The sequence below is a fragment of the Sceloporus occidentalis genome, unplaced genomic scaffold (genome assembly GCF_023333645.1).
Source record: "Sceloporus occidentalis isolate IW3139 unplaced genomic scaffold, rSceOcc1.0.p SCAF_2, whole genome shotgun sequence".
Lineage (NCBI taxonomy): Eukaryota > Metazoa > Chordata > Lepidosauria > Squamata > Phrynosomatidae > Sceloporus > Sceloporus occidentalis.
Window position 1 is genome coordinate 52671355 of NW_028316982.1, and position 27073 is coordinate 52698427.

Sequence of the window (27073 nt, forward strand, 5' to 3'; positions counted from 1 at the left end):
AAATGCTATGGATTCTTTTCTACAAGATCATAGCAATCTCTGCTGGACAGTAGCAGAAATACTTGAAACTACTGTATGCATGTCTATTTTTCATATTTGAGCATTACAATATTTAGCTATATCCCTGGTTAATTCTATTTGAAACAACAGATTATATTCAATCTGTTGATGGATATTTGTCTGGAATGGTATACTAAATTTTAGTAATTAAAGCATGATGTTTTAAATATAAAATAAGGTGCATAAAGTAAGAGTATTGTAAAGGAATTAAAATGTCCCCAGTTGCAATTTACCACTTACAATGTGTGGGGAAACAGAAATGTTGCAAATAATGTTGAAATCAAGAAGAGTTTTTACTGGAAGGAAGTATGCCTAATTTAATTGATGTTGTAATTGATCTTCCAAGTGATAAAAATATTATTAATATTAAGCTGTGTTTGTGCCTTAATCCACATAATTTATCTTCTACAAAATAATATTACATTTGTTAAAATCACAAGAGTAAGACAAGATTCATGGCTTACTGTGAACAAGCCGCATGCCAATGCACACAGGCTTCAGGTAAATAGGTAGAAATAAGTAGGAAGTGTTAGCATTTTGAGGTATAGTTCTTTGGGGGGGGGGGGGGCTCCTTGACCGTAGAGGTACAACTGATGCAAGCAAATAAATAAATAAATAAATAAATAAGCAAGCAAGCAAGCAAGCAAGCAAGCAAGCAGGTGATGCAAATGGTACAATTGTTGCATTGCCAGCTCAATTATTTTTGCTTGCCTAAGGATTTTAATTGGTTTATTCTGACTGTTACATTGTATCTTCTGGTTTTCTTTTGGTCTATTATGTTGGTATATTTGAAAGTTTTTCATTGGTTTAATTATATTTGCATAACAATATTTAAAAATGTTTCAACAAATAATTAAAGTGCCAAACTAGCCAAAATCTAACACTAGGCCAACATTCTCAAAATCTAGCTTGTAAAGTATGTGCATGTGTGACTGTGCACATGTGCTATGCTTGAATCTATTTGAATATGTTTGTTAATGCAGAGATCTCCATATTTTCATACTGTGGGTGGGAATATACACACGACACCAATAGTTATGTACATTTGTATTGGCTTGAGAAAAATTTTATATACATTTCTGGAAAGTGCAAACATGCTTTTGTGTATGTTCTTTGTTTTATGTGAAAGTTGGGGCACCTGTCTGTACTCTTACTTGTATACATTGGGAGCCAGTTTAAAAATTGAATAGTGAAAGAGTCCAACTTTTCAACTATAAAAACAGTCATTTCCACTCATTCACATATTTATCATGCTATTTTGTTTACACCTCCGTTTTTTTACTAGATGTTTCTATCAGCGGCTGTTTAAACACAATATGGTAACATATTGGACTTTAGGAGCTGAGTATGTTTAGCCTGGAGGAGAGAAGGTTAAGAGGTGATAGGATAGCCTTGTTTAAATATTTGAAGGAATGTCATACTGGGGATGGAGCAAGCTTGTTTTCAACTTCCCCAGAGAAGAGGACCTGTAACAATGGATGCAAGCTACAGCAAAAAAGAAAAAGAAAAAAAAGATTCCACCTAAATATTAGGAGGAACTTCCTGGTAGTAAGAGCTATTTGACAGTGGAACACACTCCGTCAGAAAGTGGTGGAGTCATTAAAGTAATTAAACAGGGGCTGGATGGCTATCTGTTGGGGATATGGTGCTTTGATTGTGAGTTCCTGCATGGCAGGGGATTGGACTGGATGGCCCTTGGGGTCTCTTCCAGCTCTATGAGTTTATGATTCTATGATTCTATATAAGCTTATATTTTGTGAAGGGGGTCTCTAATGTACTCAAGGTTTAGTACTGCAGTGGAATAATATAAACAGAAATATATTTTGTCAACCTAACATCTACATTTTGGGTATACTTTCATATACAAAAATGCACTGTTGTAAGTAGGTACTTATGAATGTGTTTCAGCTCTAATTCATCCTTACCCAAAACCCCATATGGGTTTTGGTGTTTGTTTTCTAGCCTTTTGCTTCCAGTATTTACTTCCCATTGCCACGGTCAGCATCCCAATATTATTGGGCAAGTATGCCAGGCTCGTCGTTTTCTGTGAATTTCCAGAGCAGCAGTGACCACTTTGGGAACATGCTAGCCGGTTCTACTGTCATTCCAGCCTTTAAGTTCCAGCTGCGGAAAAACACTATTGACTGGAGGCGATTCAGTGCCATTGATGTGGAACGGGTGGCCCGTGAGTTGGATCTTGCTACTCTTCAAGAAAACATCAACAGTGTCACCTTTTGCAATCTTGATGCTGAGAAGTGTCCCTACTGTCAACAACCAGTGGACCCTGTTCTCTTAAAGGTCCTCAAGATGGCCCAGCTGATCATTGAATACCTACTCCATTCTCAGGAGTATCTGAGTATGAATTTGACGCTTCAGGAGGAGCAGCACCAGGCTGCCCTTGAAGACCTTAAGCACCTCAAGCATGACTTAGATAAACAAGCAGAAGAGCTGAAGAGTGTCAAGGAAGAGAGCAGGAGGCGGAAGAAGATGATTGCCACCCAGCAGTTGCTCTTGCAAGCTGGAGCCAATAACTACCACAAGGTAAGTTCTAGGGAGAGGAAGGAAAGATTTGGTACTTTTTCAATATTATACCCATATCTGTGTATGTTTATGAGGTGGGCAAACAGCTTGAGTGTGTGTGTGTCCCTTGTTTTATATATGACAGGGATTGTTGTTATTGTTTAAAAAGGTGCTTAAAAGATAAAATATAGACAATTTAGCAGGTCTTCCCTTGAGAACTGGGATCAGTTGGAGCCCACACAGTTGCACTGTTTTAATTTCATCACTTCTATATGATAAACATTGCAGAAGCAAAGGCCCTATACAGACAGGCCAAAATAAAGCTGCTTCAGGTCACTTTGGAGGTATGGTGTTTCAATGATGCATGCATCCTAAGAGTCTGGAAGCTGCACCAAAGCTGCACTCCAGTCCTTAGGACTTTTGGTGTGACTTCTGGACTCTTGGGATGCATGTATCATTTAAACAGCATACCTCCAAAGTGACTCGAAGCAGCTTTATTTTGGCCTGTCTGTATCAGGCCAAAGATTAATAATAAAAGACGGACACAAAGACTACAGTTACCTATTGTTTTCACAGAAGTTGCCAGATACATAGTCTAGTATTTAAGGTTATTTTTAACACATGAATAGTTCTACATTAAGACGAGAGCTGAACAAGTCTGTTGATTCCCACCTGTTCTATGATTCCATAAAAAGTGATTAGATGAGTAGAGAATAAGAAGCTATGGGGAGTTCTCCCACTCTTGACCTCCATGCTTAACCTTTCAGTGTGTTTCATCTAGAAACTTTTCATTTGCTTTTTCTCTGTTTTTTCTGTAGTGCCAACTCTGTGAGAAGACCTTCATGAATTACTCCTTTCTTCAAGCCCACATGCAGCGAAGGCACCCAGAAGCCACTGCAGCTGGTAAGCTCCTGGGGTCCATGTATATTTCTCCTGAGCTTCTGAATGAAAGCAGGAGAGGCATTTCTATTCAAAATAAATCAGTGATGTTATAATCTCCAGATCTTCTAAAGCAGAGGTGGGCAACATATGGCATATTCCAAAATCCCCCCTGCAAATGCTCTAAAGGTGCATGGAGGGCATTCCAATAATGTTATGAGGTACTTGGACTCCTAGGTGTCAAACAAAATTTTAATAGCATTATATGTGTATGTATGTATGTATGTATGTATGCCCTAAAATGGTCTCTAGAAGATGTGTGGCATTTCTCACCAGGATTTGGGTCAGGCTTGGAGACCCAGTACGGTATACTAGTTTGAGCATTGGGCAATGACCAGGGTTCAATTCCCAGCTTCCTCATGAAACCTGCTGGGGGACCTTGGGCAAATCAGACTCTCTTGGCCTCAGCAGAAGGCAATGGGAAACCTCCTCTGAACAAATCACACCAAGAAAACCTCATGAAGGCATGCAACAACAACTGGACTAATTTAGGTCCAAGAGAGATTCTTTTTTTAAAAAAAGGAAGTGACTTCTGCTAACATCCTGTTGTCCAAAAAAGCCCCAAGACATGATAAAATTGGGGACAGGGAGTTGATTTTTTTTTTGAAGGAGTGGGTGTGGCAGGAGGGTGCTAATAAGGCTTCCTACCCTTCCATAGTCACCCACTACTGTTCTAGAGGGTTGTCTGCATCATTTCATTTGGGATCTTTATTAAATAGTAGATAGAAAGGTTTGGGGGCCTGAGATCCGCCTTGTTGTACTTTGTAAAGCAGGGGTAGCAAAAGTGAAGCCTACGGGCTTCTTGAACTCATTCCCAGGGCCCCCGGTATGTCCTCCCTCAAAATTGGGGGAAAAGGTTCCCTCACTGAGCAATTGTGGGGCAATGTCACTAAGGCCTGTTACAGACAGCCAAAATAAAGCTGCTTCGAGTCACAGTGGAGGTATGGTGATTCAATGATGCATGCGTCCTAAGAGTCCAGAAGTCACACCAAAGCCACGCTCCAGCCCTAAGGACTGGAGCGTGGCTTTGGTGTGGCTCCTGGAGTCTTAGGACGCATGCATCATTGAAACACCATACCTCCACTGTGACTCAAAGCAGCTTTATTTTGGCTGTCTGTAACAGGCCAAAGTTTTCTTATGGGGATGTGAACCCTTTGAAGCCTACATTGACTTCCAGTTCACTTCCTCTTTTTAAAAAAAGGCATCTCCTGGGCCTCCGTTGACCCAGGAAGGGCCAAGGCTATAGCAACATTGCTCCCCAGCCTTGGGGCACATTTGGGATCAGTAAATATTTTCCCCCTTGGTATGGTGGCTAGGAGGAATGAAAATTGCTTACCCTGTTGTAAAACTCACCCTCCCATGTGCGCATTAATGGTATTATCACCAGATGCAATTATATGAAGCAATACTGAATAGTATTTTGCACATCTACAATAATTATGGGCCAGAATCATCCTGGACATTTATAGATATATAACCTAATTTCACACATTTGTGACTGGTTTGTATTCATGAAACCTACATATGTCACAGTTCAAGGAATACATTGGTAATGTGAAAGTTCTCCAGTCCCATTAATCGGGCAGCAGCTGCTGCCATTGATAGGGGTCTGTTCCGCTGTTGCTCAGGAAGCAACTGACTGACATGTCCACCACCACCATCCCCTCATACAAGCAATCTCCAGTGCAAGGGGGAATTGCAACAGGGACCCCTCTTCCGTCACTCACAATGGACTTTGCTCACAGGAGGGGATGAGAACATCAGTCAGCTGCTTCCCAAACAACTGGGCAATGGACTTCTTGTTGATTGCAGTGGCTGCTGCTGGGTAAATGAAGATTAGAGACATGAGACCAGGAGTCACTGCATAGGTGAGTAAAGACAGTGGTTACACATTGAGAACTGCCCAAGAGTGTTCTGGCCATGTTTTTTCCCCCAAATACATAATTTTGGAATGGAAACTGGAGATTTTTACAATGAAGGGCATTGCTAATTATAGCTCTCTCTCTCTTTTTTTTTTTTACAGAGAAGGAGAAGAAGAAACATGTGGAGCAAATGGAAAATGAAATTGAAGAACTGAAAGTCAAGCTGAAGGAAACCCATGCCCAACTGGAGGCTGAGAGTCAATATAGAGCTCAGGTATGAACTAATAAAAATACAAATAAGCAAGGGCTCAAAAAGCCAAAAGCATTTGGCTTCACCAAAAAAAAAAGAGGAAACACATTACCCTGAAAGAAGCTGGATGAAAATAAAGAAAATAAAGTGTGTGTGTGCTAATTTATAGGTAGAAAAGTGTGTTTTTTTAAAAAAAAAATTATTATGATGTATGTTGGGAATGTTTACTCTGGAAAAGAGATGACTGAGAGGTTATGTGATATCCCTCTTTAAATATCTGAAGGGATGTCACATAGAAGATAGAAAAAGCTTGTTTTCTGCTGCTCACAAACCAAAGAATTAAAATTACAAGAAAAGCTATTCCATCTAAACATTAGGAAGAAATCCCTGGCAATAAGAGTTGTTCAACTGTGGAATAGGTCACCTAAGAAGGTAACAGACTCATTCTTGGGTGGTTTTTAAACAGAGGCTGGATGGCCATGTTTAGGACTACTTTATTTGTTGATTCCTCCAGAGCTGGGGGTTGAATTAGATAGTCCATGGTCCCTTTCTCCTATGATCCTATGATTCTTATGGCTCAGTCTAATAAGGTCTGATCAGGTCATCTAGATGTCTGCTCTGTCCTCTGCCCTGGTTCTAACTCTTAATGGGCAAACTCTGCTCTCCCTTATAAAGAACATCTTCACATAGTGGATCATCCTTTTCACAGTCCTTCAGATATAAAGTCACCTTTATCTCATTGGAGCTTACTTCTTAGTGGATATGAATGTAGGATTACAATGTAAAGAAATATTTATTCTGAGACACCCCCCCCCCTTGCCCTAATCTCCTTGTTGATGGCCTACTACAGAAAAGAGGAATGCAGCCCATGGGCTCAGTATGCTCCCTGGAGGTTTCCCATATGGTTTTGGAGACTCCAGACTGGAACTTGCCCCCTCTTCCAAACCTTCTTCTATGGCCAAGGTTGGGACATATGTAGAAGAGGCTTTTCCACAAGTTTGCCATTCCCCAGAATTGCCATTGTTATCTCTGCAGACCACAGAACAGATTCCACACATGCCATTTGCTATTCTGCTGGATGAAATGTGACATTCAAAATAGGAACTCGATGCTGCTAGAATTTAGAAAGAACCATTCCTTCAAGTATCAGCTGAATGCTGGAATCCCTGATGTTATATTACTGCCTCTGATTGGTGTTAACAGTGGGGTTCCCATTTCACAGATGATTGATTCATGTAAGCAGCACAGAAGGCAAGTGCCCAAGTCAGCCAGTGCTTAAAGAAGCCATGCTACCAAGCATGGGATTAGTTAGGGGTTTTTTTTTCATGGAAAAAGTGACATGGAGCTTAATGCTTCCCTCTACATAGAGAAAGCTAAAACAGGAGTAGGAGGGTGGTATTATGATGTCAGGAGGGGAGAAGGGAGGGGCTTGGGAAGATGGTTTTGGTGGAGTTCCATCTCCTGGTGCTATCTGGCCCATGGGTAGGCCAAGCTGGGAGTGAACCATTCCTCTGGCAGAAAAAGGTCCCTTCGGTCTGCTATACTGAATCCCTTCCTTGAAACCAGCAAAACATGTATTGGCCATGGTTCCCTTAGAATATCTTCAGTTCAGTTTGAGATAAGATTTCTGAAAGCTGGCATTAACCTAAATAGTCACAGCTTTTCTGTATTTTTCCTAACCAGCTTTGAATTTTAATTTCCTTGATAGGAAGCAGAAAGTGTTCGCCAAAGAGAAGAGGAGGGAAGACAAAAGTTTGAGAGGTGGAAGGAAGAGGAGCGGACAAAATTTGGAAAGGAAATGGAAGACCTTAGGCAGCTCTTCCTTACTGAATTCAAGGATATTTCCAGCAGGAATTCTGCCTTGGAAGGGGTAAGGGCAATGCATGGATTGCTCTTTTCCTGTGTCTGTAACAATGCAGTGCATTTGTCATCTTAATTAAATCACTATGCTGCTCTTATAGGGGAAATTAACATGGCTTCATATGGACTAACCCAGCAAAATGTTTTTGTATTGCCTTGATCTTCCTCCAGAAGAACAAGGTGACACAGAAAACGTTACACACAGAATGTCTGATTTCCTGCTGACACATAAGTGTTAAGAGCTTTCTAATAGCAAGGAGCAAGAACTGGTTGGGCAGGCATCTGCAAAGGCCAGTTTAGATGCCTGGCTAATAAAGCTAAACATCCACAAGCTATGTTAGGCCCCATACAGACAGGCCAAAATAAAGCTGCTTCGGGTCACTTTGGAGGTATGCTACGCATGCATCTTAAGAGGCCAGAAGCTGTGACAAAGCTGTGCTCCAGTCCTTAGGACTAGAGCATGGCTTTGGCGCAGTTTCCGGACTCTTAGGATGCATGCATCATTTAAACAGCATACCTCCAAAATGACCCAAAGCAGCTTTATTTTGGCCTGTCTGTACAGACCCTTAGTTGGATGAAAAGTTACCCTGGCATCTTGTAGGATGGTGTTCTTGTTGTTGTTGTGTGCCTTCAGGTTTTTTCCACCCTATGGCAACCCTAAGGGGGTTATCATGGCATTTTCTTGCCATGTTTCTTCAGAGGGAATTTGCCATTGCCATCCTCTGAGACTGACCTGCCCAGGGTCATCCAGTGGGTTTCCCTAGCCAAGCCAGAATTCAAACCCTGATCTCCAGAGTCATAGTCCAATGCTCAGACCACTATACCACACTGACTCTCACAACTTTTAGGATACTATATTAGAATGTAAATATGCTAAACTTGGGGCTCCCTTTTTGGTCAGATTCTAGTCTGTCAGGGCAGGAGGCAGGAGTAGATTTCTTTTCTAAATAAAGGTGGATCCTTGATTCACTAAGCTGGTCTTCTAATTTGTCCTAGAGTTATGCAGGAAGGAAAGCCCCCTTCACTCTTAATGTCTTACATTACTATCAAACATCAGATATAGACAAGCTTTTTGAAAGTAACTCTTTTACTTGAATCACTTGTTGCTTCACCAGAAACTTCAAGAACTGCAAGTGAAGAGTACAGTTGTTTCTAATCTAGGAACACTGCAGGATGATGATTCTGCTGACAAGCAGCAATGGACTAAGACTCAGAAGGAACTGCAAGGGATGAAAGCAAAGATCGAACAGCAGGTAAGAAGCCTAGATGGAATAGTGATTTAAGCACTCACACTGTAAGCTATTCAGGTACCATGTCTTGCTCACATAAATGAATAAATATTATAAATTAATAAATATATGTAACACAGGTAGGTAAAGGGTATTAGTGGGTTGTTTGTTTGTTTTTGGTTTATGAAACTCTGGTTCACTATAATCAAACCATTAAAATTAAACTACATGACCACTGCGGAACATGACAAAAATGACAACAGATAGGTAGCATTTTGTGAAGTCACTTTACTGATATCCCCTTTCTTAAGAAGTGATAGAGGAAAATTTTGATTCCATTCATTTTTAACAAACATTTATTCATTTCAGATCTCCCTGAACTGAATGTGAACCTATAAACAACCTGTGGGTTGAAATCTATAGATATCAGATTTTATAATATAGTTTGTGCAACAACAAAAAATTATTAGAGCAATTCATACATATTACAAATGTATATTAAAATGCATACCAAAATGTACAAATACATCTTTAAATTTTAATTTGGAAGCCAAACAAATCTTGCAATCCAATAAAGACATGATTCATATCATATCAAACATCAAGATAAAATTGAAAAACCTTGACAAACATGAGTTTTACAGATGTTCACATCTGTGATTAGTATTTTCTGATTACCAAATTAACAAATGGTTATGGTTGTGGACCATGCCCTCTTACCTGGGAATAAACTCCACTGAACTCAGTTATACAGTACTTATTTTTGAAGAATTATGCCTAGGATTGCACTGTACAGGTGCTTATATTGACATTTCTGTCAGTGAACTGGGCAGAATGCCCCTAACCCTAGTACATACTGGGTACGTACAAAATGGCGGCGCCCGTTCTACACGGGTGCCACCATTTTGACGTCATCGTGGACGCATAGCGTCCGGACGTCACACAGCAGAAGTGATGCTGCGAGTGCATGACTAGCACCTCGTGGCACCAATTCCGGGGCGCAAAAAGAAGCACCATTTTTGAGCTTCTTTTCTGCTGCATCCGGGAACCGCGCGGTTTGGCCGCTGCGGTTCCTGGACTTAGCAACCGGCGGTGCTGGCAGACCGCCGCTTTCAGGCGGTCTGTAACACACCACTGATTAGGAATGAATAGTGCCCTCTGGAAGAGGACACTGTGCACCAAGTCATTTACCACCACACCTTACTGATTCAGTGGATCAGAAAGAATGATGGGTTGAATACGGTTCCTTAGACTTGCTTTAAAGTAGCACAGCTAGTGAAATTGTTTAGCAAAAAATATGAAAAAAATGTGTGTTAGTAATTTAAGTACATTGAGCCCTTCTCTTATGCGGGGGATCCCTTCCGGACCCCTCCATGTAAGGCAAATAACGTGTATGCTTGAGCCCCATTGACAATAATGGGGTTCATGCATGACGTGCGGCACAGTGTGCACACCATTACAACCCGATTGGTGCGGCTTTCAGTATAAGCTGAAAGCTGCGTAAAAGGCGCCCGTGTATGAAGTGGGCACAATGTAATTTCTAATAGATTTACACAAGTGGTTATCTCAAATATCAAAGTAAATGTGATCTAAGCATTTTCTTTAAAAAAAATGTTGACAGAGAACAGAGTGGAAATGGAAGCTAAAGGAACTTCAGAAGGAGCACCAGATAGACAAGGAACAAGTGAGTACACTTAAGCATCTGTTTTCTGGTGTGTTTTTTTTTCTTTCCAATAGGAGAGGGCACACATTAGACTGGTGTATAGTCAACATGTATATGAGGAGCAATAAGGTTGTGTCTGTAGGGAGCATACTCCTTCTTCCTGTGTTTAGCATATATACTCTTATACAAGTCAACCTCATGTTTAAGTCGAGGGAAGGTTTCAGGGTCAAAATCATAGATTTTGATATCATCTGTGGATAAGTTAAGGGTAAAATTTAGGGATCTATAAGGAAGGACATAAAGGGGAAAATACTGCTTCCATCCCTCCTTCTCCTTCTCTTGACCTCTCCTGACCACCTAACACCAATTCTCAGCTGCTGGAGGAGAGGTTTTAACATTAGATTGAGAAGGGAAGAAGGTGGTGTTAATGGGGTGTTTTTCCATGGGAAGAGGAGGCTTACAAATTGAACTGGGGAGGGAAGCAACTGGCGTTCAATGAGGTGTTTTTTCCATGGGAAGAGAAGCCTTTCAAATTAGACTGGGAACCTCTTTCACATACATAAACACACACACACAGAGAGAGAGAGAGAGAAACACAGTGCCTGGAGGCACCAAGAGTGGGGCATCATCCTTGCTTGTTTTAGGAACTTTCTAAGCAGTACTAGTTATTGGCCCGTATATAGGGCGACCCAGGATTTTAGGGTCAATTTTGGGGCATATATTTTACCACTTAGTCGAGTATATACAGTATGTATGGTCATATCATTGGGACTGTACAGATGGATACCCTGTGAATACATTACCTTGAATGCTCATGCAGGAGGGCAGAAGCATGGCGCAGTTCCCTCTGCACAATTGAGATGCACACTCGCAACTAATTCTTGATTGTACAACAATTTTATTGCTCTCTATCAGATGCCCACATCCAGAGCAACAGGTCCATTTTTTGTACTCCAAAAAGAAAGAAAAAAAAGAGTAAATCCATTTTGGTCATACCAGTCTTCAAAAAGCAAGGTTGCAGTGGATTTTCATCATCTCTCCTAGTGCAAAGAGAAAGACAAGGAAGGAAAATCTATAAACATGCTGGGTATTTGTCAATTTGAAATGGTAAGGTCTCACTACAAAATCAAATTCGAGTGTAGCCCATTTATCTGGTAACCCACACAGTTGCATTCAGAGCATTCTGATCTACTAAGAAAGTGTTTAGGCACAGTGATCATTGTACCCAGCTCTCTAATAATGTACCTTTCTGTTCCTAGCTAAAGGCTGAGAATGAGAGGCTACTAGCTATCTTGTCATCTGACCAATGGAGAATGGCTGAGCAAAGCAAGCTGCAAATGGCATCACTCAATGCCCAGCTCAGGGAACAAGCAAAGATAATCAAAACTCAAGAAAAAACTGTAAGTCATGCATGAGCTCCTGTCTATAGTTCTATGAGAAGCTCTCCAACTCCCTCTTGTGGCTGAAGTTCAATGGGAAGTTGAGTGTTGTTTGTAAACTCTAGTAGGCAATACATAAAGCTTGGAATGTTACTTTTAAAAAGTAGTTAGTATTACTATTCCAGGGTCTCCAGTATTAGTTATTTTTATAGTTTTTATTTTTTTTAATAAAGCTTTTCTTTCTTGTCATTCAAGAATAACAAAATAGTTACTTTTTAAAAAATCAGAATGCTATGAACCCCCAGTCTGTGGTAATGAGGCCTCATGTGCCCTGTAACTTTAAAGGTAACTGAAAGTAACAATAGTCATACCATAAAAGATGTCTAGTTAGCTTTCATTATGTTATAATTATAATGTAATTTACTTATGCCTTATTTATTGCAAAAAGGATATAATTGCAATAAATATTTTGTACAAGCTACTTCATATGGCATCATAGATCACTTCTGCTCTAAGACATAAACTATACAATAAACAGATTCCCATAGAGCAAGTCTTGTTGGACTGTGCTGATTTCAGAATGGAAGTAGCAAATAGCATATTTCAATACTCTCGTTTTACTGTGAGAATATTCAAATATGCAGTTTGCTGTGATCCTTGTAATTAAGATAGTTTGGTGGGGAAAACATTTCATACTAATGTAGTGTTTACACCACAGCACCACTTTTCATATCCTAGCATAAAATATATAATTTGTGTTTATGCCCTTTGTAAAACCACCATTTTAACGTTTCTCGTTATTCTTGATTCTGTGGACACTCGTATCAAGTAACCAGTCATTAGACCTTATCAACAAAAGTTGATCTTTTAATAACTTATTTTGCCTTGCAGATTAAACACCTGTCTTCCAGCAAAGCCAAAGGTAATGGGCAATGTCTAGGATATATGGATTTCCATAATTAATAATAGAGTGTTTTCCCCCTCCTGTGTCAAACTATATTATCATAGGGACACTTTTAGGTAGATAGATAAGAAGGTTCTGCAATAGTCACATCTGTTGATTTTAAAAAAAAATCCTCACACATTGGATGTAATTATCTTGCTCTTCTTCTAAGGCCCTTCTAAGTATTTCACCATGATCTCGATGGGGTGAAGCAGACAGCCCACCAGAGGCTGCTCCAGCTGCGATTGGACTGTGACTGAGTGAGGACTGCAGCGACTGCACATCCTGCTTCTACTGCAGTCCCAAGTTAGCTGCCACAAGGAGCAGGATTTTTCCACTCCTTTTTTCGGTGGCTTTGGCCATCTTTGGCAGCCTCAGAGTGGTCTCTGGCCACTTTGGGGGCATGTATCATGTAAATGCCACGCCTTCAAAGCAGCTGGAAGCTGCTTTTTTTCATTTTTCTTTTTTTTGGCCCGTGCATTTCAGGCCAATGTCCATAGGATTAAAAATGAAACTGTGGCCTAGAAGTAAGAGATGACCTCATAGTTATTTGCTGTTATAGGCAGTGACAGGTACAGACTACTTTCTAGAGCCTAAGGTTTCTTGCAACCCCAGTACAAACTGCATGTCAAGGATAAATGATTAATAGCAACTCCAGAGTTGTAAATCATCTGCTGTAAGCATGAGTTTCTACCATAAGTCTTTTCATTATGCTACTAAGAGGACAAAAGTCAGAGACTGAGCAGGCAACATACATTCTTATTTCTAGAATGAAAGCAGCTGCAGTTGGTCTCCCACATTTTCAGCTTTGACTTTTATGGGTTTGATTATTCACAGATTTGATTAATGTTTTCTTTCAATATAAAAGTCAGCAAAGGAGGAGAGATGTGAAGGTAGCATTAAACAGTAAAAAATGTGCCATAGTTTCAGTAGCACAGGTTTAAACTTAGGCACGAGACACACTGCCCAAAAGCAGTGTGGCAGCACCAAAACTGGGGTTCCAGAGCACACGACAACCGCACGCTCCAGAACCCTAATCCGTATGGGCATCGTCATAATGGTGGCATCCTTTCCACATGGGCACCGCCATGATGATGACAACGATGCACAATGCACCCAAAAAAAGAACCCAGAAGAACTGGGTTCTTTTTACTGTGGAGGGATGCCGCACGGTTGGCAGCTGCAGCATCCTTCCGCAGTTAAAACAGGTGAGTGCAAACCACTGTTTTGGGGTGGTCTGTACTGCCCCTTAGTAGCAAGTCTAGCTGAATTAAGGTATGGGAAGACTTCTAAAACCTTTCGCATCAGATCTTAAAATCAACTGAGGCCTGAAACAGATAGGCCAAAAGGACCATGGTGGACTGCACCAGCATGATTTGCACCGGGGCCACAGCAACTGCAGGCAACCAACCCTGATCTGGGCTGCTGCCACAGTCCTAAACTGAGCCACCAAAAAGGAGCTATTTTTACCACTCCTTTTTGGCTGGGTTCTTTTGCAAAGATGTTGGTCTAATGCCATTTCCCTCCATATTCAGGGTGTTCGTCATCTAAATGCTATGTCCCAAATGTGACAGGAAACCACCCCATTTGGCCTGTCTGTTTCAGGCCTAAGTGTCATGCATGTAGGATGATTTATAGACACATTTAAACTTTCCACCCTCTTTTTAAAATGTATTTCATTGGATGTAGACATAATTGCAATTATTTCCCACTGAAATCATAATGTAAGTCAAGACCTTGATGTAGTACATACTGCCATAAAGCGGCATACCAGTGCCGATTCTAGGGTTAGGGACCGTGTGGCAACTGCATGGTCCCTAATCCAAGAACGTACAGGCGGCATAACAATAGCGGTTCCCTGTGCACATGGGTGCCACCATCGTTTCGTAGCACTGTGCAGCATCTGCACATTGCTGTGTGGCGCTTACATAATGAGTGCGCCAGTAGTGCACTCGTTACGCCGCCCCTGTGGCTTAAAAAGAACCCACTTTTCTTGGGTTCTTTTTTCCTCCGCAGGGAAGCCATGCGGCTTGGTGGTTGCAGCTTCCCTCCAGAGGAAAAAAGGCTGCCGGTAGGCTGCCCTTTTCGGGCGGTCTGTCCCAGGCCTAAATTTGCACATTCATTTTGTGAAAATGTATAAGAGCTGTGAATTCCATCCACTATGGTGCACTTTCCCCTGAGATGTTGCTAATTCATTTCCAGAAATCCAAGAGGTGCCTAAGGCAGAAAAGCCAGAAGAGTCAACTGAAGAAGGTATCCCTCACCACTTGCCAATATTTTTCTTGTTTTGATTTTATACAACATAGTAGGACTATGGTTTGGATTTCGGTGAATTCCCAACTGACTTGTAATGGCTTCAGAAGATTTGGAAGACATCTGAATTGAACTGGGACCCTTCAAAATCCAATTCAGAATCCTCTAAATATTTACTGGTGATTTAGATTGAGAAAAACCTCTAAAGGGAGCTTAATAGTGCAGAAACAGGATTGGGGGGAATCCACCTAAGCCCTTCATATAAGAAAAATTCCTGAAAAAGGAAGAAAAGCATTTTTTTTATAACTGATAATAATCACAGCAAATGATTTATCAGGGCTCTCCCATCTCAGTGCTTTGAGTGAGGGATGCTGGAGTGAAAATTGCAGGACTTCAAGTGTTCAATGGGTTTTACTAACTTCCTCTCTGAAGAGCAAGAAGTTTGGATGGAACTGGGAAGGTATAGCATTGAGCACTTGCTTGGAAAATACTGGATGTTCAAGTCTTCCTGCAATTGGCACTGTGCAGTTTCTGTGACATGCTTGCTAATGGAGAAGAAAACAAGCTAAGAAACAAAAAGACTTAATTGTTTTCATACATTATAACCCCCTAGTTCCAGAACCTAGTCCTTTGAATTTTTTATGCTTTCTGCCTAGTGATTCCCCATGGTATTTTTATACAAATTGCCTTCTCCCCAAAATAGGGAGGGGAGATAAGAGGGGGGAGTTCCACCCCCAGAGTAACACAGACTGTACAAAATGTAAAGATTTTGTTTCCTCGAGCTACCTGCTTACCTTAAATACCTCCTATAACCTCCCTTCCGTGTTGGCCGATCAAAAAGTGGAGATGGCACTGCAAAGGTTTAGAAGAAGCAACTATCCTTGGAAATTTTATCCAGTTCTCCTAAAATGTTATCTAACTATGGCAATCCTGAAGTGCAGATGCACTATGTATCACTAAGTACAGTTAAAGCACTCCTGGAGCCACTGGTGGCGCAGTGGTTAAATGTCTGTACTGCAGCCACTCACTCAAAACCACAAGGTTGTATGTTCAAGACCAGCTAAAGGGCCCAAGCTTGACTCAGGCTTGCATCCTTCCGAGGTAACTAAAATGAGTACCCAGATTGTTGGGGGCAAATTAGCTTACAGTTGTAAACCGCTTAGATGCTGCTTAGGCGGTATGAAGCGGTATATAAATGAAGTTTGTTTATTAGTTTAGAGTGCTGCCATGTCTTAGGCCATTATTTATGTTATATTATAATTTATTTCATTTGTTCTCTGTTTATTAAAAATCAATTAGATAATTATAATCTCTTGTTCAGTACAGGTTAAATAGGAAATTGTTTTATAGGCACTGTTCTTCCCTCAGTGGCTCCAGTTGTAACAGAACTCTCCCAATGCTGAACCTTTGTCAGTAATAAGGTGCAGTACCTGGATGACTATGAGTGAATTTGCCACTTCCCCTTAGAAATGGATCCACCACCACCCACATTTCAAATTCCTTGTTGCCTAAAATAAATGTTGAGACACCAACTTTGTCCTTAAATATGAAAATAATGTAATAAATTGTTTCTATTCCTGAATACTGCCCCCTCTCCCCATTTGGACAATTTCTCTCACTGCAGAACTCGAAAATACATGGGATAAAAAGAAGAGGGTTCTTGAAGCACTGAGGAGGGATCCAAATTTGCTGAAGCAGTTCCGACCAATTCTGGAAGAGACTCTTGAAGAAAAACTGGAGAACATGGGAGTGAAGCGAGTAAGTTCCATACGAGAAAGAATGCAGAGACAGAGGAAAAAGAGGGAGTGTGTGTGCACATTATTCCTTTTCAGCCATTTGAGCAGCTTTTGGCCCACAACACATAGGCCAAATAAAGCAGCTTCATGCTGCACTGGGAACATAGCCCAAGGCTGCCATGAACCCGTGCTCCAGTCCAAAGGACTGGAGCAAGATAGAGCAGTTTAAAACCAACTCTTGTGGCATGCAGCTTGAGACCACAGGCGGAGGCCTGGTTTGGGAGCAATTGCAGCTGGAACAGCCTCAGGCCTCTCCTTTTGGCCCATCTGCTTCGCCTCTTTAATTCCTATTAATTTTATTCCTTGGAGGATTGTAATACTTTCTAATGAGGCTGGCAATAAAGACTCAAACATCATTGTAAATCTCTCCTAAAGTTCTTTGTTGTGTGTTGTTATTAACATCCTAAGAAGAACACTACTTTCTTCAACATTAGGAAGTTTCATTTCCAGAACATGGCTTTTAGACAGGACCGTGTCCCTCTCTCTTCTCTCCCCTCTCTCTGCAAATCAGGACTAGGGCTCGAAACCATATGTATAAAAAGGTCAAATAATGGGTTTTCTTTCTTTTATTATTAAAATAAAATACTTTTATCTATTAAAACTAAATATAACATATTACAACATATTGCATGTACATTGGTATCAAATAATACAAATAAAATGCAAACAAAAACAAAATGTAAAATACAAGCAAAAAACAAACAGAATAAACAAGCAAACACAAAATAACTTCCACAACTCTTCCTATTGTTAATTTTTCAATACTTACTGCTCCCATTTATCTCATCTCATTGTTCATAACTCAACTCTCAATATTATAAATATATTTCTACATTTTATCTATACATCTCAGTCCAAGCCAATTATAAACACATAGCCCCATTGGTTTTCTAAGTATGGGGCTGAACAGATGGCCTGGAAAAGCTGGCTTCTGGGTGGCTTGGGGGCATGACATTTTGATAGCGCAGAATCCCAAGGTGCTCAGAAGTTACACTGGGCAAACACATGGGAGCAGCTTCCAGCCACACTGAAAGTGTGGCATTTTGACCATGCACGCCTCTGGAGCACCCAGAAGCCATCCTGAGGTTATGCCAGGGCCACCTAAAGACACCCAAAACCAGCCCCAAAAGGAGCAATCTTTTCCTCTCCTATTTGAGTTGCTGGTGAGGTGGATTGGGACCATGGCATCTGTGGATGCTGAAGTCCCATTAAATATAATGACATAGCAAAATGGTGTCCCTAATCAAGGTTTGATATTTGAATTTTATATTTTTTTGAACATTTTCAAATCGTGGATGCTTCAATCTGTGTATAAAAAATCTGTGTATAAGAAAGGCTGACTGTATGTCCTCTTTTAAATCATAATTCTAAGTGTACTTAATTTTTTTTAGTAAATAATTTCCCCCATCATTATAACTGAATCGAGTGACCTATATCCTGAGCCCATTATACCATACAATCTTTTACAATTTCATTTTCCATGTCTATTTTTAGTAAAAGATTGTAAAATTTAGAGATTTGATAATCATTTTCAGCTTCTGTTATTTTGCCAAATTCTGGCTCTATGTCTCCAATTCCAGGTTTTTTTTAAATCAATCATAAATCTTTCTCATAGTTGACAGTAAACCATCCACATCTATATCCTTCACTGTTTAGTTCTTCCTCAGACTTTATTTTCTATTGATAACATATAGTCAACATTTATCTTATAATTAACATATATATCTTAAACATATATGTTAAATGCACTGAGGGACTGAGGGAAAAAACAGAAGAACATTCCTATATGGACTACAGAGACAGCTACATAAATACCTACATAGCTTATAGTTCACAAATTAAACAGTCTTCAAGCCTGAATGAGTCCTCAAATTAAACAGTCTTCAAGCTTTCCTCATGGAAATAGTGGTACTGTAAAATTAAAAACAAAAGATGTCAAATAATGTTTCCCAGGGAGAGCAAACTGCAGAATCATCTTGAATTGCCTGAAGAACCAGTAACTTGAAATAATCAGGAAAATGTTGCACAGAAACTACCTAATCTCAACAGAGCTAGAATTTTGGATATACTCCTGGAAATTATTAGTAATTCATTTCCTAATAAGTTTATGTGTACACAACTGAAAAAGTCCACAAATAAACACACTTAACTCAATGAAGAAAATACTTACATTACATAGGATGTGTAAATAAAATGTGCATGTTGGAAAGAATGCTGGACATACAGGAAATGTGAATATTGTACACAATTGTTCGTGCTTTTGAAAAGCTGTGCAAAATGTCACAAAACACATACACACACCCAAAAAATAAAAGGACAGGAAGAAAATATGTGTTGAGTTTGGAGAAATGCGAGAAAACTGAGACAGAGAGATTTTCAAATCCCCTGATCTACCACCTGGGGATCAGTAAGATCAGCATGTGGCAGTTTGATTTACATTATTCTCTTCCCCACCCCTCTTGCAGGGTACAAAAGGCATCCCAGTTCAAACCTATACACATTTGAGAGATATGGTAAAAATACAGCAACAGCAAAAGGCCAAAAAATTTCCACATCTCCTTGACCTGAGAGACAAACTTGACAAAGAAGTAAAAAAGAGAATCAACTGGGGGCAGAAGGATGAAAGGGACACATCCCTACAATTCTCCATGTTCTCAGGTATCAGGATTTGTGATAATCTGTCTTTAGAACTTTGATTGCCAACTTTTGTATTTGTTTTCTTCTGTATTTATTTGCATCATGCCTACCTGGTTTAGAATTAGAATTACAATGACTTTCAGTAGCCTAAATTGAACATTGCACTAGCAGGCAAAAAAGGAAGTTTTGTTTGTTTGTGTCTGTTGTGCCTCACCTTGGGGTCTCAGGCAAACTCAGTGGTGATAAATGAATATTTCAATAAATGAGTAAATATAAAATAAAAATATTGTTTTAAAGATAAAATATGAAAAAAGCTCTACTCTTTATATGACACAACCATTCTCTATCTCCCGCAACTGTCTGTCTTCTTTTCCTCCAGATGTTTCTAATATTTGCTTGCAGGTAAAAACCAAAGAAGCCCACATTCTCCTCTAATCCAGGTTTCATCTTCCAAGCCCAGTATGTTACAGGTTGAATTACACCCTTATTCCTCAGAGATGCCCAAGCCAGCTCCTCGGAGCAAAGTTAGCTCTATTGCTAGCACAATGGAAACTTCCAGATTGCCTTCTCCAAAACAAGCCCGCAGCAGCCCACCTTCTCCTCAGCACTCTGCTGTCCATCAGCCCAGGTGAGCTCTTTGCTAAACTTCTGACTTAAAATTATATCTCCCTGGTTTTAGGCAGAAATGTTCTTGGTTATACTGGGCAAAACATATTTTAGAATTTGAATTATTATTCTATATGTTCAGAAGAAGAAAAACACTGTCTTTCCTACCAAAGAAGAATGGCTGATAAAAAAAATGAGAGAATTTGCACAACCTGACAAATTGTCTGATTTGATTAAAGAAAATTGATAGTGGGGCTTTTGAAAGTATGGAAACCTCTGACTTTTTGAGAAAATACAAAGGTGACTTGACAACTTTGGGTTTTGAGTATTAGTATGAGATGCTTAAATAGATGAAGTGTAATATTTAGTTTACATTGGGAGAATGAGAAATGTAGACTAGACTATACAACTGGGGAAAAGATAGTTGGAAGTCCATTTATTTCTTTATTTCTTTTTTGTTTTTGTTTTTTTCCCCTAGTAGTTTAATAGCAGTAATAGCAGCAGAAACAGTTTATTCCTTATATGCCTATTCTTTTTCCTTTTCTTTTTTCTTCTTGCCTTTTTGTCTTTGCATTTTGTCTTGTGGTAGTTAATTTTGTTCTGTTTTTCTATGATTTAATATATATATATATATATATATATATATATATATGAAATGCTAATATTTTTTAAAAAAATATTTCTTAAACCATTTTGAGTTTATTTTATAAAGAAAATATATTTTAAATAAATAAACAAATCGCCCCCTTCCACTGACCCTAAAAATAAACAATTCCATCAGACTTTTACAGGATTTGCAAAGTTCTGATCTTTCAACAAATCCTTCAAAATTGTGTTAATGATGAGTTCATCACACCATGTAATAGCACAGTTGAGAACATTTTATTCTTCCATTTCCCCTGATTATGTGTCTCTTCCCCAGCACTTCACCTTTCAGCTCTGAAGAAGAGGAATCTGAGGAAGAACCAGGCTTTACCTCTCCAAAGTTCACACCACGCAAGACAGAACAAGAACTTCCCAGGGTTGCTCAGCAGGAGGAGAGTGAGTGGGATTCCTCTGATTCAGAGTCTCCTGAGGGGAAAGATAATACAGGAAGGGTTTTTTCAACTGCAGCACCCGCTCGCTCAGGTAAAAAAACATCAAGCAAAATAACTTAAAACAACTGTCAATGGAACTTTCAACAAGCTCAGGTGCAGATCCAATCACATATCACTAGATTGTTTTTTAAGTCTTTTGTCTAGTCAGATTTAGTGTATCCCGGCAAAGGAAAAGCTTGCTGTGCTGAACTAACATTAGAAGAATGGAGAAAAATAGACGATGGCATACAGTGAAATTTTGAAGATAAGTGGTTACCTTGTTTGGGTATTCATGGCCAGCAGGTCCCAGAAACGTGCAGCATCTGCAGATAGTTACTAAACTTTAAATATTTCCATTAACTCAGGGCACACATCTACTTCTGTGGTGCATGAGGTTCTGTTGACTAGAGCTATTTCCTTTCCTCTTAGAGCAGTGGTAGGCAACTGCTTGGGGGGAGGGGGCCAATTTGTAGAAGAATAGAATCAGACTCCCCAGACTCCTCACAGATTGCACCCCCACCAAGCCCAAATACATTTTCCTTTGTATTTGTTTCCTGTCACCATTTTGAAGAGAGTATGTAGAGGAAAATTGAGGTATCTGAAGGTAATACAGGGTTCTGGGTGATTGTGGGCATGGAATGTGGGTATTTTCATATGTTTTGCTGAACTCGGGGTGGGTCGCATGGATTTAGAACAAAAAAAAAATGCCTGAAAATCAGATCATGTTTTGAAACCAAAATGGGAGACTGGAGGGCTTTTTGAGACTGAAGGTGGGGCTTCATTATCCACAAAGGTGGAACAGAGCTGTGTCTTGGTGCTATCCAGCTTCTGTTGTGAAATCAGGGAAATGGTCTTGCAGTAAGAGATACCTCCTTGCACAGTGCCCACAAAAGTACTTATGCTGGCATATCCAGGGGTCACAACAGTGTATGCCATTAAGAAGATGCTAGTCTAATTATTCTAATGTGTATTTAAATGTGTGCTTTGATGTTTTTAATGAGTCAAAATTGTGCCATGTAGGGGTAGCCAGTGAATCCACCACTGCAGTGTGTTGAATTCTCTTTTGAATTTACCTTTGCTTTTCCCACAATGGCTTCAAGCTGAACAGGAGCTCTGTTAGGGCTGTGTCATGCCACCCTTTGTACACTAGATCAGGACTGCAGCAACCACATGCCACAGCCCCGATCCATGATTTGTCAGCTCCAAAATAAGTGGCAGAAACCTGCTCCTTTTGGAGCCAGCAAAAAGCTGTTGTGGCCCTGTTTCTTTGGTGCAGTGTGTCTAAATACTGTGCAGCAAAAATGGCATGATGCTGCCTGCCATATGTTTGAGCAGGCAGTGTGATGGTGGCATCAGGGTGGAGTCAGGGCATGTGGTGTGCTGTTGCCACAAACGCACTTGGGCCCTATGCCAGCTCTTTATTCCACAAGCAACCTAGTTAAATAATGACAATTTTGCATGAAAACCATTTTTTGTGTGTAGATGTTTCACATGATACCGTTGTTGTTTTTTAAAACATTATATGCCATTCCATTCAAGGGCAGCTGTAGTATGCCAGTAATCTATATTCTCTGGGGATACACCACTTGTATGCTAACACTGCCATTGTGCATGAATGTTCTGTCACACTGTGCAGGACTAGTCATGTGTTAGATGCTTATTGCCATAGATTTCACTGCACAAACACTTAGATTAAACACTGACATGACTTTCTAGCTTTGGTTATTCTGATAGTTTTCACTAAAACTGTTGGGAATGTTAAATAAGAAATGAACCTGCTCCAAAATCATAATGAACAATATTGCCATTAACTGTCATGTTTACAATCTGATCCTACCTGTTTCCATGATTGATGTAGAAACCCTGGTGCAGTCAATGGCTAAAAATCTGGAGAGGAAACTGAGTGCTCCTGCGCAAAAGCCTCCAGGTGGAGTGAAGCTCTTTTCAATACCAACCAAAGAAGCTCATACATCCAGCCATGCCACTAAAATACTTCAGGTACTGTGGAACATGCATTAAGAACAATAGAGTTCAGTATTGTTTATTTGTTTCGTGATTGTTTGTTTTTGTTCTAAGGCCAACCCTAAAACACAACAATGGAGTTATTGTTCCAGTACCTTTTACAATTGTCACAGTCCTATACATGTTTACTCAAAAGTAGGTCTCATTTTGTTTGGGGAATGTACTCCCTAACAAACGTGTTTGTGGTCATAGCTTATGACAGAGATGGAGAAGAGATCTAATTCCTCCCTCTTCCTATGGGTGCTGCTCTCCTCTCTTCCAGGAATACCAGAAACTATGCAACGCCACTCTCAGCCATCATTTCTCTTTTCATTGTTGTGCCAGTTTCAGTCTTTTCCAGTTTTATCAGTATGGTGGGAACCTTTGGGAAGGAAGGAGGTTGAAACCACCATGTTTATCTACAATTTCGGGCCATTTGGAGTAATTTTCAAATGAAATTTCACCACCAAAAATAGCCTGATTTTTTTAAAAAAAATTAAGAGGTCATATGGGTTTATGGAGCTCTGTGGCAGTCTTGGAGGCCACAGATGTAATTAAATTATGGCCCAGTACATTCTGCCAAGAAGCGGCATCCAGGCAGCGATTCTAGGGTTAGGGACCACGCACAAACTACATGGTCCTTAAACCTAGTACATCACAGCATCATCGTAATGGCGGTCTCCCATCCATATGGGGGCCGCCATCATGACGTAAGCAACATGCAGCATATAGATGTCGCTGCACATTCCTTACATCACGAGTGCACCAATGGCACACTCGTGACATCCGAAGAAGAACCCGATTGTTCTGGGTTCTTTTTGGGGTGGAGGGACGCTGCACAGTTTGGCTGCTGCAACATCCCTCCAGAGGAAAATTTCTCAAGCATTGCTGAGTGCAGTCTGTCTTTGCTTGCCATTTGTATTTTGCTCTCTTATCTGTTTTCTCTTCTTCCCCTCTGTAGTTTGCTGCCGAAGATGAAAGTGATTTAGAGATTTCATCTATAGAAGAAGGCACCCCACATCTGAATACTGAAATCAAGAAACAGCAAGGTGTAAGGGTTAGTGGGGACTCATCTGGGTCTCAGGGCACCAACATCTGGAGTTCCAGCAGTACAAGGTCTGGTGCCTGGTGATTCTTTCTTTTAGCTGACAAGCCAAAAATAATCTGAATCCCACAAATGAAAGAAAAGGATGCAGATTTTATAGAGAAAAATAATGAGAGTATATTCATGTTTATAGATTCAATATATACGTTGAATTATTCTCTGGAATTGCTCATCCTTTGCAGTCACTCATGTGATGAGTCTCATGAAAACTATTTTACTATTTTCCTGAAGCCATCTTTCTAAAAGCCATCTTCCTTGAAACTGTGTAAAAGTAGCTATAGATTTGTAGGGTACAGATGACCAGTCTCCAGCTTTGTGATCTTGTTTGTGGGCTGTGAAGGCCCTCCTGCATGTGATGGTTTAGAAGAAGGGATTTGAAGATCAACTATGATCTCCAGAATCATTCCAAAGAATCACTGATGTTGCACCAAACTAGGCAAGATGCTGGGAATATATGGTGATATATATGGGAAAACCCAACTAATCAAACAACAGTTTTAAAGGAGAGGCAGTTTAGCTTTGGACGATGTCACTCAGTTCTCCTATCATCATGATCTTGTTCAGATTTTAAAAGAAATAGAGATCCAATCATGGTTCTTTAGTACCATCTTAGGTTTGTGTCCATGGCCATTTCCCTTTAGGGTGGGGGGACCAGGGGTTAGAACTGCCTATGGGACTTCTGTAAGGAGCTTTTCTCCAAGAAGAGATGCAGAAGACACTAAGTAGTTTATATCCTCTTGTTAGCTCTTCCCCTTTCCTGGCCCCCTGCAGGTTTTATTGCATATCTTCCCTCACTTTTCCTAACTGCTGATAATACCAGTGACAGTGAAGCCTTCTGGCTATCAGTGGAGTGTTCCTGTAGCATCATTTGGAAGCTTCCAAGGCTTGATGCTGCCTCATATACTGGGGTCTGAGGATGAAGGAAAACAGTGTGGAGTTGAGTCAAAGGCCAAGGAGTAGTGTAGTGGTTTGGGGGGAGTATGGGCAAAGTATCCTTGGAGGCAGATAACTGAACCTGCTCTACTGTGATGGTGGTTCTTCCTTGTCCCCAATTGAGCCATGTATCTCCATGGGTCAAACTCCTCTATCTCTTTTGAGGTTTTTGGAGGGTTATGGCCAGGCTGGAGCCAGTAATTTTGACCCATATTTCTAACATATTAGTTGTGTTCACGTTTAGAAAACAAGGAATATTTGAATAAAAGATTGCTGAATACAAGTGACCACTTGGTGGCACCACAACTCAAGAAACAAAGGACATATTTCTTGAGACATTGCAAATGGAACTTGTTAGCAGAGAAGGATTTTTCAAGTCAGAATTTATTCAGGGGTGGAGTAATCAAAACTTCTAAACTGAATTGCACAAGTACAAAATGACTGTGTGGTTAAAAATGTCTGAAAAAATAAACTATCTTTAAAATATTACTGAGGACAATGGTACAGAAATTTTCTTAGTTCCCAATTTCCTAGCATTTCTTTAATCTTATATGCTGATTTTACAACTGTGCACACTGCACATTGTCAGCAAGCCTGTGTATCTCAAGAACTTGAAGGAAGGTGCTAATGAAGTCCAGAGATCATCCTTTTAATCTGTGGCAGCTGGTAGCTACAGTGCCAATGGGATAGGAAATCTATCTGAATTTTAGCCTGAATTTTTAAAAAGGGTGTCCAAGTTGCTGAACCTATTTTGAGTATAGGGTTTAGCACCTTTAAATTTGTGGCTGAAATCTCACAAAATTGCAGATCCACAATAGAACATTGGCCTTTATTGGCTAACGAAAATGCTGAAAATAAATCATGCAAGTTCTTGAAGTATCACTGGCTTCTTCATCAGGCAAAAATATTTAAAATCATACAGGAGGGGGAAAGTGATGATGTTAGAATAGCAGGCTTTCATTTTGTCTCAGATGTTTTTTCTGTTTTAAGTTAAGATGGTCTGGAGAGATATCAATGCAGGCAGAGGTCACTGTCCTTTTTGGCCATGTGAGGACGGGGGACAGAGGGCAATAAAAGACACCGGCTAAAATCCAATGCAGTTTTGCAGACCCACTGACACTGGAGCCATCTATTCACACTGCTTTAAATATAATTTGGAGCACTACAAATGATTAATATTATTTCATCTTGTCTAAAACTGCACAAATGCTGTTTCCTTAACTTTGACATGAAGCTGAATGTTTCAGTATACACATGCTTACTATTTCCCTCAGTTCTTCCATGTGCAAAAAGTGGGAGTACCACTCCAGAATGATGTTGGAATTTTTCAGCCATGAAGTTGTCACTCCCTGTTGAAGTCAAGTTTTATAAAATATTCAGACCACAGAGCATCAGCTTTCATTGGTGGGATTTTCTAATTGTAAGGAAAAAAGAGGTATATTTTAAATGACCTGTTTCTACTATAACATTTGCTATCTGATGTAACTCTTGGTTGAGGGATTATTTGATCTTAAAATGATTTTAGTGGATATGAAAAATCTTAAAACTACATGTAAGACAGAACATATTGTGAAATGTAATGTGGATTCAGCACTTTTCACAGTGAAATAGTATTTGGATGAAGACCTGTTCTTGCTATTCTTGTTAATACAGATTGTATATACAATGCTGCACAGATTGTATATACAATGCTGCATAAAACCATTCTAATTTATCTTTGTAAATCTATGCAGCTGTAGAAAATTTATATTTGTATGAAAGATTAAAACTATATTTGTAGTGTAATCTCTTTACCTAACGTAGTATTTGTCATGCTATAAATAAAATGAGGGACCAGACCATAAAGTAGTAGTAGTCCTGTCCCAGTCTTATAAATATCAGTTTTTATTCCCTTTATTCAAATTCTCTTACCATCTGCTATCAGTCTAAACACTGACCTAGACTGGAATCTCTCTGTCAAT

At 39.9% G+C, this 27073-nt stretch overlaps 1 protein-coding gene across 3 annotated transcripts in view; it reads left to right on the top strand.

Annotated features, from left to right (window-relative positions):
• DZIP1L (DAZ interacting zinc finger protein 1 like) overlaps nucleotides 1-26730 on the top strand; it is a 35010-nt gene extending 8280 nt beyond the window's left edge. For 2 of the 3 annotated variants that reach the window (XM_089509384.1, XM_089509383.1), the window contains exons 2-16: nucleotides 2023-2601; nucleotides 3399-3483; nucleotides 5543-5655; nucleotides 7340-7501; nucleotides 8607-8744; nucleotides 10342-10404; nucleotides 11643-11783; nucleotides 12654-12684; nucleotides 14908-14958; nucleotides 16583-16716; nucleotides 19220-19412; nucleotides 19794-20019; nucleotides 20920-21125; nucleotides 22932-23071; nucleotides 24036-26730. In XM_089509384.1, the coding sequence (XP_089365510.1) occupies nucleotides 2086-2601; nucleotides 3399-3483; nucleotides 5543-5655; nucleotides 7340-7501; nucleotides 8607-8744; nucleotides 10342-10404; nucleotides 11643-11783; nucleotides 12654-12684; nucleotides 14908-14958; nucleotides 16583-16716; nucleotides 19220-19412; nucleotides 19794-20019; nucleotides 20920-21125; nucleotides 22932-23071; nucleotides 24036-24206 (2370 nt within the window). In that variant the 5' untranslated portion in view covers nucleotides 2023-2085 and the 3' untranslated portion in view covers nucleotides 24207-26730. The remainder of the gene's footprint in view (nucleotides 1-2022; nucleotides 2602-3398; nucleotides 3484-5542; nucleotides 5656-7339; nucleotides 7502-8606; nucleotides 8745-10341; nucleotides 10405-11642; nucleotides 11784-12653; nucleotides 12685-14907; nucleotides 14959-16582; nucleotides 16717-19219; nucleotides 19413-19793; nucleotides 20020-20919; nucleotides 21126-22931; nucleotides 23072-24035) is intronic. The other variant, XM_089509386.1, reaches the window with a different exon arrangement.
• The last annotated feature ends 343 nt before the right edge of the window (nucleotides 26731-27073 follow it).